Below are 14835 nucleotides of genomic sequence, written 5' to 3'. Positions count from 1 at the left end.
GAGGTATGTTTTCAAATACACAAAAAGGAATACAGAGGATTACTAAGGAGACAAGTTCTATGGGAATGCAATTATTTTTCCTAGGAAAACAAGTTCATAGATTCCATGCTAATTGCTGCTAAAATAGGGGGAAGATCACTGGACTTTGGGTCAGGAGACTTGGGTTTGAAATGGAGTGCTATTATCTGCATGATCCTAAGGTGAGCAACTCTCTCCTTACCTAGACCTGATCTTTCCCATTTCTCAAATTAAGGTGTTAGATGCAATGATCTTGAGGTTCATTGTGGTTCTAGAATTCCTTGAGCCCTTCCCTACTTCTGTCTTTACAGCAAAATGACAGAAATACTTTCCACATTTCAAATCATACAACTATGACCACTACCAGACAACAATAAAAAACTTCGTTTCCTAAATTACAAAAAAATGCAAGCCAGAGAATCAGGAAAACAGTGACTCCAATAATATATATGTGTGTGTGTGTGTGTGTGTATATGTATGTATGTATAATATAATATAATATATATATATAATATAAGCAAAAATATTCAAATGAAGCTGAACAGTATAACTGTGACAACCAAGCTGACCCTGAGAAGAACTAAGGAAACAGAATTCCTTTCTTTGGAGAAATGAGGGTCTATGAGTACAGAACGCTGTATACACTATTGGTCACAGTTCATGCATCAGTCAGCTTTGCTTAACTAATTTTTCTTGTGTGACACTCAGTTTGAATATATAAGGTAGGGAAATCACTTGAGAAATATCCAAAAGGGATGGGCAAAGCCACTTTTCCTCTGATCTCTTTCTGTAGCCTATAAGAGAGATTCCAACGAGACCAGAAGGCCCCCCGGACCTCAATCTACCAATCTTTAAAAATGACTCCAGTCACTAGGGAACAGAGGAACACACTGTTCCCTGCCCGTAAGGCCCATGTCCCTACAGAAGATGTTCCAATCCAACAAACATCTGTACCCAGTAAATTCATCATGTGAATTCAGGAACTCATTAACCAATCAGGGGTACCCCTAAAAGCTTCTTCTCTATACTTTATTTAAAGAGAAGGCTCAGTGGGGGTAGCTCAGTAGAGGTGGGGGAGCACAGAGGAGGAAATATCTGTAAATGAGGATGGGGAGAAAGGCATCAATAAAATACACACACATACATATATGACACATATGCATATATATTATACGTATGCATATATACGTACATATGAAAAATAAATTTAAGAATAATGCAAAACAATTTCTGATTGTCTTTTTATAAAACAATTAAGTTCTCTGCTTTTTCCTCTTGGGAGAGAGCGCAAATGTTGGCAGAAGATAGGAGAGAACACATTTCAGGATTTAACATTGTCATTCCTGACTTTCAAACTTGCCTGAAGTAACATGGGCACTCTCTTCCAAACAGTGCCCACAACCAACCCATCTCCTCCAGCGACTTTAGTAAAGTAGAACTGAGGCAAATTTCATACTGACAACCTTTCCACACAAAAGATGCCAATCTTAAACTACTTGGGACTTGACATGAGTCTCCAGATCGAGGAACAGCTGTGGTTATACATGGGAGGCTAAAAGGACTTTTTTCCTTCAGATGTCACCAGGGACAAGCCTTTACTAGCCAACAGTCCTGAAACCACACACATAAAGGCACCTGATAAAGGCACCTAAAAGCCCAAATTTCCATCCTCAATCTCCAAATGCTCCCAGTCCTCAAAAAACCATCTGTCTTCTCAGTGGAAGTATGCTTGGATTGCCAAATTCTCAAGGAAAGAAATTCTAAAACTTTTCTCTAGCTTCATGGCTGACCAGACCTCAGTATTCCCTTCCCACTTCTCTCCTCAGAATGCTCTCAAGTCAAACGGTCCTTCCTCCCTAATTCCTTCTTTATCAACACCAGAAATCTCCAACTTTCCAAGACTGAGTGCCAAGATTGAACATCCCCAGCAGCTTGGTGGAAATGGTTTTGAGCCTACCTGTAGGTATCTCTTGGATGGCTTCCTCCCGGGATTTCTCCAGTTTCTCCCTCACCCAGGGAAATTCCTGCAGGGAATCGAGGAAGGTGTCAAAGGCTTTGGGGCCTCGTGTAGGTAGGATATCCAGCAGCATCATGGTCTTCCTGAGGCCTGTGGGTTGGGCTCTGATTTCTTGAACATGGTTTTCCGTCAAGATTCCTTCCTGGTAGAGATACTGAAGAACAAGTCCATCCACCAGAACTTCAGCACCCAGTTCCAGCCGAAGGGAGCGGAGAACCTGCTTATCTCTGGCCTCCATCTTGTCTGAAAAGGAAAGAGACCACATGGAGTCAGAGGGATGAAGTCTTACATGCTTTTAACAGCTGGAAGATCTCATTATGTACAATCAGGTACATGAGATCAAACACAAAGAAGTAAGTCACGCGGAGGATGTGACATCTCACACAAAAAGAATTCTAGCTTATTCTAACTTATTTCCTTGTTTGTTAAAAGTATATATAAGGAAATAAAATATAAATAATAACAGCTACCATTTCCATTGCGATTTAAGGTCTGCAAAATGCTTCGTAATTATTGTCTCATTTAGTCCTCACAACGACCCTAGGAGATAGATGCTAATATTGTTCCCATTTTACAGACAAGGAAACTGAGGCAGGGAGAGGTGACTTGCCCAGGGTCACACAGCTAGTAACTATCCAAGGTAGTACTTTAACTCAGGTCTTCCTGACTCCAAGTCTGAAGAGTAGCCATCTAGATTCCTCAGCTAAAAAAGTAAAATTGAAGTGTTCCCGCTCCCCAAAATCATACATTCTCCTGGTCAGGATATAATGTCAATCAAAAAGCATTAATTAGGTGCCTGCTATGTGACAGTCATGGAAATAGTCCCCAGCTTCAAGGAAGTTGCATTTTACTAGTTGAGGGTGGGATACATGAGAGAAATATGCGCTAGATAAGTAAATACAAGTTTTGTATAAATTAATGGGGTAAGTGGACAAAAGAAGATGAGAATCAAGAAAGGCATACTGTAAGTGGTGGCTCCGAGGAAGTAAAGGAAGCAGCCCCGTAAGGAATGGAGGTGGCATTTTCTATTGGGGGATAAAGAAAATGGAGGTGGCACACTAGATAGAACACCATCACAAGGAGGTGGATACAAATGAAAAACAACTGAATAACAAAAAATGGAAAAAAGTTGCTCACTTAGTAAAGAAAAAAGGGAAGTCAAGAATTCCAAAGGGGTAGGAGAGGCACTGTGCAAAGTGAGCGCATTGCTGGAGTCAAATGCTACCTTCCTACCTGCATGACCATGGGCAAATCACTTGACCTGAGTTTCTTCACCTGTAAAAATGGGAATAACACAGTTGTGGCACCTGCCTCATGGGATTGTTAGGAGGATCCAGGGAGATGTAGTCTACAAAGTGCACCCCAGAAATAGCAGGCCTTTCATCATTAAAAATACTTCATATAACTCTTCTCCCCAATATGGCTCCAATTTACTTTTCCATTCTTTTTTCAACTACTCCCCCTTTACCCTTTCAGTTAGACTTTAGTTGTTTTGCTCCATGTTAGGTCAGTGCCAGACACAGGTCACTGAGATATATGAAAACACAAAGGATCTGTGATTTTGTAGCCCAGGGAAATCCCAGTGTGGAAACCCCCTCCACCAATACAGACACAACCTTTCTATGACTTGGTAGGGAGTTGCCTGAGATTCAGAAAGGTTACAAGACTTGGCCATGGTCACAGAGACCCTTTCAGGCGGTCCAAGCAGTCAAAATTATTTTCATAATAATACTAAGACAATATTTGCTTATTAAAATATTTCATTTTCAACTGCATATCAGGGTGAAGCCAGATTGTCTTCATATCCAACCAAAACAATATATGGTAATAGATGATACCTGCAGATAAAAGAATCTATTTTTTATTAAGTCAGATGTGAAAGAGTTTGCAAAAATATGTAAAATGATGCTACTATTCATATAAAACTTTATTTCACACCAAATAGTCTTTATTATAACTATATATAGTCATTTTCAGAAAAAAATAATTTATGTTAAGATATAATGATTTGGAATTATTTTAATGACAATTTTCAAAATTCATCAGTTTTCATTTTTAATATAGTATATATCAATAGATTTAATCCAAATAAATAAAAGTAGGGGGAGGGGGTTTGGAGACCAAAAACCTTGAGAATCACCATTGGAGAAGGCGTTGCTTGAGCTGAGTTCTGAAGGACACCAGGGATTTGAAGAGGAAGACTGAGGAGGAAGACCATTCTGGGCACCAGGGGCAGTCAGTGCCAAGGGAAGGAGACAAAGCTTAGCAGAGAAGGTAAAATTTCAGGAGCAGTTTAAACAGCAGGAATCAAACATTCTGAAGAAATAGAAGGCACTTAAAAATGGGTGCCCTGGGCATATTACCAGAAGGAAAACTGAGGCCCAGAGGTTGGTTACATTCCATTCCTCTAGTCAGCAAAATCAAGGATATTTAGAGGGAGAAGAAACTTTAGAGATGCTCATTTTTTACAGAAGATGAAACAGGAGCAGACAAAGCAAGTGAGCTGTCCAGTGTCACACAGGGATTAAGTAACAGAGGCAGAATTGTTAGGAGGAATTGTTTCTCCAAACTTAGGGAAAGGAACTCTCAGGTTCCACTTATTTTTTAGCACTACTTTGAGACCTGGTCGTTGTCATTGCTGTTTACCCTTCATTCTCTAAGAGGAACATGATGTCAGGGAGGTGATGCCATGACTTGCAAGTGAATTGGATTTAAGTGAGGGAGGGCTGTGCAAAGTCATCAGCTTCACTTTCTCCTCCAGAGTCATCTGGGTTCAGTGTCCAGATATAGATAAGGACGACTGGAGATGGCCCTGCATGCAGTGGGGGACCTTGTGACCTTTTTAAATTAAGGCTTTACAATACTCATTCAGTGATGAAGGCAAGGTGTGTGGAAGAAGACATCAGAGAAATGATGACACGACTTGCACTTCACTTGTTTTGAGGGAAGGAGGGCTGTGCAGGTCACCAGCCTCACTTCTCCTCCAGAGCCATCTGAATCCAGTGACCAGATATTCATCAGGATGCCTGGAGATGACCCAGGATGAGGCGATTGGGGTTAAGTGACTTGCCCAAGGTCACACAGCTAGTGAGTGTCAAGTGTCTGAGGGGAGATGTGAACTCAGGTCCTCCTGACTCCTGCACTGGTGCTCTATCCACTGCACCACCTAGCTTCCCCTTAAGGCAAGGTAAGAAATGAGTCAAAGAACGACCTGTTTATCTAGTCCAAAAAGAAAAAATCAATCTGGGAGGGGGAGACCTTCAGGGTTTGTGGCTAAAACAGCAACAACTGCCATTTATATTCATTCTGAGCCAATCAGGGCCCAGACAATGACCAAGTAGGGCTTGGTCCAGAACTTATTGTTGGCTAGTCAATGAGGCAAAGTGATTTATTTAAGGTGGGGGGGGGGGGGGGGGAGCGGGGGGGGGCTGCGAATGGAAAGATCCGTGGATGTGGAGTCAAAGGACCTGGGTTCAAATTTGCTTATTGCTATCTGTGTGATCTGGGGTAATTCACTTTAAGTCTCTTTGCCTCAGTTTTCCCTTCTGTGAAATGAATAGGTTGGACTCACGTGCTCCAGCACCAAATCTATGAGCCTATGTTCTCATCTAAAGGGCATAAATAAAAACATAATAGAGAACATAAGAACAAAATAAAGGGCATAAATAAGAGGAAACGGAAGGCTGCAATCCCAGGAGGACAGAAACAGGCATTAATGGAGCACCTCCTGTATGCCTGGGGCTTTACAGATGGCTTCTCATTTGATCCTCACAACCACCCTGGGAGGTAGGTGCTATTATTATTATTATAATTCCATTTTACAGATGAGGAAACTGCAGGCAGCAGCGAAGTGAATTGTCCAGGGCGACACAAGCTAGAAAGAGTCTGAGACTGGATTTGAACTCAGGTTTTCCAGACTCCAGGTTGGGTGCTTTTTCCAGTATAGCAGCTGGCTGCCTCTAGGCAGCATAGAAACAGTTGCTTCTAAACAGCTGTTTCGAAGTTATTAAATCCTGACTTTACAGATGGGGAAATTAAGATTAAAAAAGGGAACTCACTTGCTCAATATCACACAAAGAGTAACTGACAAAGTCGGAATTTGAACCCCAAACCCAGCGTTTTCCACTGTACCACGCTGACACACAGCAGGTCAGAGGCAAATCGAGGTCTGGGGACCAGGGAGATCAAGTGACCACCCGGACATCACACAGCAGGTTGGGAGAAGAGAGAGGTCTAGGGACCAGAGAGGTCAAGAGACCACACTGAGGTCACACAGTAGGTGGAGGCAGGTCAAGTCTGGGGATCATAGAGGTCAAGTGGCCACTCCCACCTCACACAGTAGGTGGGGGGCAGAGCGAGGTCTGGAGACCAGAGAGGTCAAGTGACCCCCCCCACCCCCAGGGCTCACAGCGCCTCCAAAGCCATCCCAGCACCTGTCCATCAGCCACTAAAAAGATACCAAAGGAAAGGACCCAGACAGAGTGGGGGCGCCCCGCTGTGAAGGTCCTTGACGTCACAGACAGGCTGCCTTAAAAGATGGATACATTGTTTCTTATTTCCTGTTACTTACAGCCACCACGCCCTCAGAAGGCAGCCCCTTGAGTCCCGGCTTTGGGGCAACCTGTCATGCATCCGCCATCTTTGTTAGAGGCACTATTCCCCAAACAGGAAGTGCTGGTAGCCATCTTTGTTAGGGGCCAGCCCAGGAAGTTGGGTCAGACGCCATCTTTGCTGTTGGCATGTTACGTCATCGAGGGAGAGGTCGCCATGTTTGCTGTGGGCAGAGGCTGCAACAGCAATTCAGCCAGATCTTGGCTGCCTGTTACTGTAACCTTCTCTGTGTCACGGAACTCATCCCTTTGGCAGCGTCCCGTGAAGCCTGTGGGACCCTTCTCAGACTAATGCTTTTAAATGCATAACATAAAATACAAAGGATTATGAAGGAAACTAATTACATTGAAATATAATCATTTCTCTATATTTAGATATTGTTATATCACAATATATCTGTATCCAGGTTACTATATCATTATATATCTATATGGCTATGTTATTATATCAGATATATACTAAGGCTATATCCATGTTATTATATAACAAATTTATATACATAGGACTATACTATATGTACTATATTATATAATATCTATATCCATATAGTATTATATTATATAATAATGTAAAATATATCTACATTGTATCATATTATATAGCACATCTATATACATGTCATTATATCATATAATATGTGTCTATATCCATAGTTATGTAATGTAACTATATCCATATCATTGTATCATGTTATATATTTACTATATCTCTATCCATATTATTGTACCATGTTATACATATATTCATATTATATCATGCTCTATATATCTATATCCATATATCTCAATCTCTCTGTATGTGTATATATGTTTGTTAATATATGTGTGTGTATTAAGCAAGTTCACAGATCCCAGATAAAGAACCTCTGATAAAAGGCGATGGAGAAATAAAGGGAGACAGACATGCAGAAATCAATGCATTAGTTACCTCTCATTTCATTCATCCTTCATTCAGTTCAGTCCAAGGGAAGTAGTCTGGAAGGTGGAAAATGTGTTGGCTTTGGAATCAGAACTTCCTCTCTCTAGTGCTGCTTCTGCTAGTAGATAGCTGTGTGACAAGGGGCAAGTCACTTAACTTCTTTGAGCCTCAGTTTCCTTGCCTGTAAAATGAGGGGACTGCTAAAGTTATATAGTCACTAAACTCCCTTCAATAAGCATTTAGCAATGGTCATGGGGGGAAGGGTGGAGATAAAATAAACAAAAATGAAAACTGCTTTCCTCAAGGCACTTCCAATTCTACTGGACTAAACAATTTTAAAATATCCTTGCTCTCAGAGGAAAGGCATGGCATTGCGAAGTATTGTTTTTAAAAAATGGAATTGGTTTGCCTTTCAAGGTAGCAAATTCTCTATCAATGGAAGTTTTCAAATGGAGTATGGATGACTGGAATGAGCACTGAACCCAACATCAAAGGACCTGGGTTCAGGTTTCCACTCTGGCACTGATTCACTATGTGACCTTGGTAAAGTCACTTTACTGAGTTGTAGGAGATAGGGATGATGACCAGAACAAGTTCCTGGAGGAGAAAGGAAGAAAAGGGTTTAAGAGCAGGTATAGAGGGATCATTCAGGGTAATGGGGTAGGGCTCGCTTTTCTTCTATAGCTAGAGGGAAAGAAGAGAAAGTAAGGATGAGCAGGGGAATGATCCTGAGAAAGTTCAAAAAATGGTAGAGACAACTCACCAGAAGGGCCTCAATCTTCTCAGAAGAAGGAGGTCAAACTATCTGCTAAAAATGTAGGAGAGAAGTTTGGACCAACTGCTATGTGGAACAAGATAGGGGTGTGATAAAGGTGGGGGAGGATAGTCTAACAGTAACAATAACCCAATAGCTACTATATATGCCACAAACTTATAAGAAGTGAGTTTGATGTGATTTTTCTCCAGTGACTTTTAGCAGCCCAGGAGCATCAGCAGAGAAATTAGAAGAGGCGGGATATTCAGGGCTAGTGATTGGCAGATCAAAAACAATGAAACATCAGGGGACAAAAAAAAACTAGAAGGGTCATAGCTAGTGAAAAATTAAAGTGTCAGACAAAGGGATCGAGGCTAAGTAAGGAAGCAAGCGAGTGAAGCTAGAATGGGGTAGATGGGCTGTGCAAACACATATGGGTCAAGGGACTGGCCTTCACAAGAAGGATGAAGGATAATGGTGAGAGTGAGCATTTACATAGCACCTTAAGGTTTACAAAGCACTTTGTATATATTACTTCCTTTGTATTCTAGGAATAATAACCTTATGAGAGACACAGAGAGAGACAAAGAGAGAAAGGAAGGAAGGAAGGAAGGGAGGGAGGAAGGAAGGAAGGAAGGAAGGAAGGAAGGAAGGAAGGAAGGAAGGAAGGAAGGAAGGAAGGAAGGAAGGAAGGAAGGAAGGAAGGAAAGGAGGGAGGAAGGAAAAGAGGGAGGGAGGGAGTTTTTTAGTCTCCTCTGTGATTCTATAATAAAGGTATTATGCTACAGCATCTGTGGAGAGAGTATCATCTAATTGTCTGTACTAATTAGTAGCTATCTTGCTGAATCCATGTTTTCTCCTCATGAATTCTAATAACTCATTCCATACTGTGATGCAGCATTCTTGGCTAAACACTGCCTTTGTAGAAATGCAGAGAACTAGGCTAATCGCCTATTTATGAAGGCCTAATTCATGAGCACTTTTGAAGTAGCTAAAGCAAGTGATTATGAAAATATCCATGTACTAAATAATTATCTTTATGATATTATAATGTGGTAAGCTATAGGTTATAGTAATTCAAAATACAAAGAGCCCATAGTCCTGATCAATTAATGAATGTTAATGTTGAAGTGTAATAACTATCCCTTACAAATACTAAGCCTTTCATTGACTTGATTGGAAAAATAATTAATCCATGCAGTGTCCTGATGGGTGCTTTACTTCCCTCCTTGCTAGGCAACCAGGATAATAATAATCCTGGGGTGCTACAATACTAGAAGAGAGTGGCTGGGACATATTCTCTATCAAACCACAAGCTGGCATGTGATGGGAATAAATAGGAGAGGAAAAAATGGGGAAGGAACATATGGCACAAGAGAGATCTTCAATAGCTTTGGAATCAGAGATCTCAAGTCAAATCTCTCTTAGTTGCCTGTGTGACCTTGAACAAGTAACTTCACCTCTCTCCATCTCAATTTCCTCATTAGTAAAATAAGTGGATTGAATTTGATGAATTCTTTCAATCAATCAACAAGCATTTATTAAAGACCAACTTGGCACTGGGCACTTGGCATTAGTGATACAAAGATGAAAATAAAAGAATCCCTGTTCTCAAGAAACTTATATTCCAACAGGGGAGACTATAAAATCTTCTATCTTGTTTTCCAGTTGTGTCTGACTCTTCGTAACTCTCTCTGGGGTTTTCTTGGCAAAGACATAGTAAAAAAAAAAAAAACAGAGAGTATTCCCTGCCCTCAAAGAACTTATATTCTGTTGTAGAGAAACAATATATACACAGATTGTGAAAGAAGGATACTAGGAAATGGGGGGAATCTATAATTTAGGAACAGCTAGGTGGTTCAATGGAGAGAGTGTTGGGCCTGGAGCCAGGAAGAACCAAGTTCAAATTTGGCCTTAGATACTACCCTGGGTAGTATCTAAGTAACCTGGGTAAGTCATTTAACCTCTGTTTGCCTCCAGATAAAATTTCCTCATCTGTAAAATGGAACAATAATATTAGTTTCTATCTCCAAGGGTCGTTATGAGGATCAAATGAGAGAAAAATCATGATGCACTTAGCATGGTGCCCAGCACTTAGTGAGCACTATATAAATGTTAACTATTAGCTATTATTGGAGTATATGGGCTGTTCAGAGAGGGCTAGTACCACTGATGTGAGGGTTGGCCAAGTTCTTTTCAGGGCTGCTCATCCAACTTTGGTGTCCACCTGTCACACAACCCTCACCTATGACTCCAAGAAGCTGCAGCATACACAGCAGCCACACCCCAGTAAAAATCATCTTGGCAAATAAGCCAAACCAGGCAGGGCTCAAACTCATGACTGAGTTAGGGAGATGTCTACTCCAAAGAAGTGCGGATTTCCCCTGGCAGAATGGACTTATGAGAATAGTTTGTTCCAAATTCATGAAGGTGGCTGAAGCAAGCACTGTAGTGTGCTTAGAGCTTGATCAGATGCCAAGGTCATCTACAACATCCCCAGTCCCCATCCCCAATTATCTTGACTTCTGTCTTGCCATTGGACTTTGATGACTCTAGAAGGGAGAGTGAGGCTGACAGCTTTGGGCAACTCTGCCTCCCTTAAATCCAGTTCAAGAATGAGTCAAGACGTCACCCCATGATGACATTAGTCCTTTTCAAAAGGAAGGACAAACAACATAGATTAGCTATTTTTAGGAAATGGCAATTGAACTGAACTTTAGAGGTAGGAAGGGAGTGCACAGGGGACAAATGGAATGTCACACATGAGAAACAGCAACAAATCCAGATTGGCTGGACAGAAGAGTGAATCAAAAGAGGAGTGATGTACAAAAAAACTTGAAAGACGGGCTCCAGTTCTAAATCTGTGATCCTATAACTTCTGTTCTGTCTGCCTGGCTTTCTCCAACCTTTGACCTAACAGGCTAGTCTTACATCATAACAAGGAAGCATGAGACAAAGAAAAACAAAGAGCTGCCATTGTGGTATCTTGTCTGTCATTTCTTTGGTTTCTCTTCACACCATCCACCCAGCGGTTTGCACATGGGAAGCCTACTGAATGGTTGTGAGATGACTGACTGAATTAACCTGGACATAATAGGTGCTCAATAAATACCTTTGACAGAGTAACTGTCCTATTTAATTCATTAACTTTTATTTGAGTTCTTCTAGTGCCTAATTCAATGGCCAGCACATAGTAGGCATTTAATAGACTTGTTGATTGATTATGTCTAAAACAGAACCAAGTATTTATAATAAAGTTAGGACTTGTCACTTTTCCTGTACCCTGACAGTTTCACTGCTTCAACATCATTCAGTAAAGTCTCAGAGAATGGGGTGTTCTGCAAGGAGCAGAAGGAATTTAAAAGTACTTTCAAATAACATTTGAAAAGAAGGAAAAGGAACAGGATCCAAGGCCATAAGTGTCTCCAAAATTCACATTCTAGTGACAAATTACTTAATCTTTCTCTCCTTTTCTACATTACAACATGCCTGGCTCCCCATCCCAGCCATAAACTGCCTTTCTGTGTCCTTCTGTGAGTGGATTTACTTAGGCTGAGTCTCCCTGTTCTCTTCTGGGAGATTAGAAAGAAGAGGATATATAAAGCAAAGAATAAAGTGTATATTGTTTTGCTTAAGGGCACACAAAGCAAGGCCAATGAGGTGGCACAGTGAATAGAGCACTGGGCTTGGAATCAGGAAGATTCATCTTCCTAGGTTCAAATCCAGCCTCAGTTACTTACTGGGCAAGCCAATGAACCCAGTTTGCCTCAGTTTCTTCATCTGTAAAATGAGCTGGAGAAGGAAATGGCAAACTACTCCAGTATCCTTAACAAGAAAACCCCAACAACTGAAACAACTCAGCAACAACAAATGTAAGAGACCATATGAGTCAGTAGCTAGAGAACTTGGCTCAAAGTTAGGGAGACCTGGTTTCAAGTTCCACCTCTGATAGATACTGACAAGCTCCCTAACCACTCAGTAACCTAAGCAACTCTCTAAGACTCTAAATTGTTCATCAGCTTTGGTGGAGGGAATAGGTAGGTGGCAGCTAGGTGGCAGAGTGGATAAATCTCCTGGGCTTGGAATCAGTAAGATCTGAGTTCAAATATGATGTTGGCAAGTCCTCTAACCTGTGTGTACGCTTCCATTTCCTCAACTGGAAAATGAGGCTAATAACAGCATGTACTAATAACAGAGTTGTCGTGAGGATCAAATGAGATGATATTTGTAGAGCACTTAGCACAGTACCTAGCATGTAGTAGAGCATTTAATAAGTGCTTGTTTTCTTCCTTTTCTTATTAGAAGTTCTATCAGTTACATCACAGGTCTAATTCCCACTCCCTGCAAAAAAAAAAAAAAAAATTAAGAGGTGGGGAAGGCATGTAGATGGGCCTAGAGTCTAGAAATGCTAGATTCATACCCTGTTACACATATTGACTGTGTGGCCCCAGTCAAGACACTTAACAGCTCCTTGGTGATGCAGGCAATTCTCTGAGACTATAAGTTGAGTGACATTGGTGGAAGAACTTGTTTACCAGAAGTTTCTAAAGCAAAGAGATCGTAGGTCTGAATCCTTCTCCACCCCCGGTAGATGGAAGGCACATGGTGAGATATGTGGGATAGTCAAGAAGCACTTGTTGCAAATTCCACCTCTAATACATACTACCTATATATACATACTGAATATGCATGCTTGTGTGTGTGTGTGTGTGTGTGTGTGTGTGTGTGTGTGTGTGTGTGTGTCCCATTCACCTATTCCAACAACTCTCTCTAGCCATCTACTCAATGACAGGTGGGAGCAAGCCAAAATCACAGATCTCTCACCTGGGGTGAGACCTTACAAGGCTGCACTCCTTTTATCCAAGTCAGCCTCTTTTAACATTAAATCTTCTGTAACCTTTCTTGGGTAATAAGAACAATAAAACACATTGTCTGAGACTTTACTGTGATGGAGTTGCTGTGGTCAAAGTACTCTATCACCTCATGGTCAACTGTCTGGTAATGAACCTATCGAGACTGAGCTAGGCTTGTCCTCAGACATAAGAGCTACTATTCATCCCCAAACCTTTCCACCCTATTAGTGCTTCCCAGAATTTGCATTCCTCTAATGCAGCCTTTGAAAAGCCAGGGTCAGCTCTGCATTACAATAAACTATAAGAGTGGGGCTCTAAAGCAAACTAAGGCAAAAGAAAAAAAAGGCCCAATTAACAGTTAAATTCTCCCAGCATTGTGATGAATTTATGGAATACATATATTATGTTTTGTTATACACCAGGGTACAAAATTAACACTTCAACTGAATTTCCTTTCTCTTTGGTTGAGCTGTTGAAAGAGTCTAAGGATAATATGGAGAAAATCTCTTTGAAAAGTTCAACAAAAGAATGTAAGAGTCTTTGGTTCTTCCATCCTTCACTGCAAATCACAATTCCTCCATCCTTTCTTGTGCTTTGAGATCCTTGTGCATGTTTTCAATTAAACAATTCAAGAAATATCCATTCAGTCTTTTCTATAGACGGCAGTACAGTACAATGGAAAGAACATAGGTTCTGGTTTAAATCCAGCTCTACTTACTACCGAGATAACTCTAGAACATGTGTCCTCTGAAAGGAGTGACCAGTTTGTTTGCCTTTCTTTGTATCCCAAGCACTTAGACCAATGCCTGGAACATGTGGTTGTTGTTCAGTTGTGCCTGAACATGAGATGTGATCCCTTTTAGGATTTTCTTGTCAAAAATACGGGAGTAATTTGCCATTTTCTTCTCCAGCTCATTTTACACATGAGGAAACTGAGGCAAACAGTGTTAAGTGATTTGCCCAGGGTCACACACCCAGTAAGTATCTGAACCCAAATTTGAACTGAGGTGCTCTGGAGTCCAGGTTCAGCATTCTATCCACTGTACTACCTCACTGCCACACTTGGAAAATAGCAAAGGCTTAAGAAGTGCTTGTTGACTGACTGACCTTGGGCAAGTCATTATCCTGCCTGGACTTCAGTTTCCTCATCTGCAAAATGAATTTGGACCAGCTCGCCTTTGACATCCTTTACATCTCAAGATGTATGATTGTCTGATCCTTCTATGCACAAGGCCTTGTTCTAAGGATAGGAAGATGAAAAAAATAATAGTCCCTGATCTCAAGAAAACTTACAAGTCTAATGGGGAAATGTAGACACTTAGATAAATAAGTATGAAATACTAAGGAGGTGAATCAGAGAATATCCCTGATCAAATTGGAGTTTTCCTAAACAATCTGATAACAAAATAGACTATTATTATATATGATAATACAGTAGTCTATTTTTAATGGTTCTTTGAGTTGAAGAAATTCATCAAGTCAATCTGCTGGGATTCCAGGGTGCTGATCATGAGATTAAATCAGCCAGTGAGTCACAAGGCACTTCTAGTGATAGTCTGATGGAGGATTAGATACACCACTTGACCTTTAAAAAGCATGCCAACACCCACTCTAGGAAAATCAACTTTCCAGGAAGGAATCAGCTCTTGAGGAGGCTCTCCATC

The 14835-nt window shown here is 41.0% G+C and overlaps 1 protein-coding gene across 2 annotated transcripts in view; it reads right to left on the bottom strand.

Annotated features, from left to right (window-relative positions):
* Positions 1-6939, bottom strand: part of CRADD (CASP2 and RIPK1 domain containing adaptor with death domain) — a 216621-nt gene extending 209682 nt beyond the window's left edge. For both annotated transcript variants that reach the window (XM_072655586.1, XM_072655587.1), the window contains exons 1-2: positions 6606-6939; positions 1976-2278 (exon numbers count right to left, since the gene is read on the bottom strand). In XM_072655586.1, coding sequence (XP_072511687.1) covers positions 1976-2273 — 298 coding nt within the window. In that variant the 5' untranslated portion in view covers positions 2274-2278; positions 6606-6939. The remainder of the gene's footprint in view (positions 1-1975; positions 2279-6605) is intronic.
* Positions 6940-14835: the final 7896 nt, after the last annotated feature.

The sequence above is a fragment of the Notamacropus eugenii genome, chromosome 3, assembly GCF_028372415.1.
Source record: "Notamacropus eugenii isolate mMacEug1 chromosome 3, mMacEug1.pri_v2, whole genome shotgun sequence".
NCBI lineage: Eukaryota > Metazoa > Chordata > Mammalia > Diprotodontia > Macropodidae > Notamacropus > Notamacropus eugenii.
This window is presented reverse-complemented; position numbering and strand designations above follow the sequence as displayed.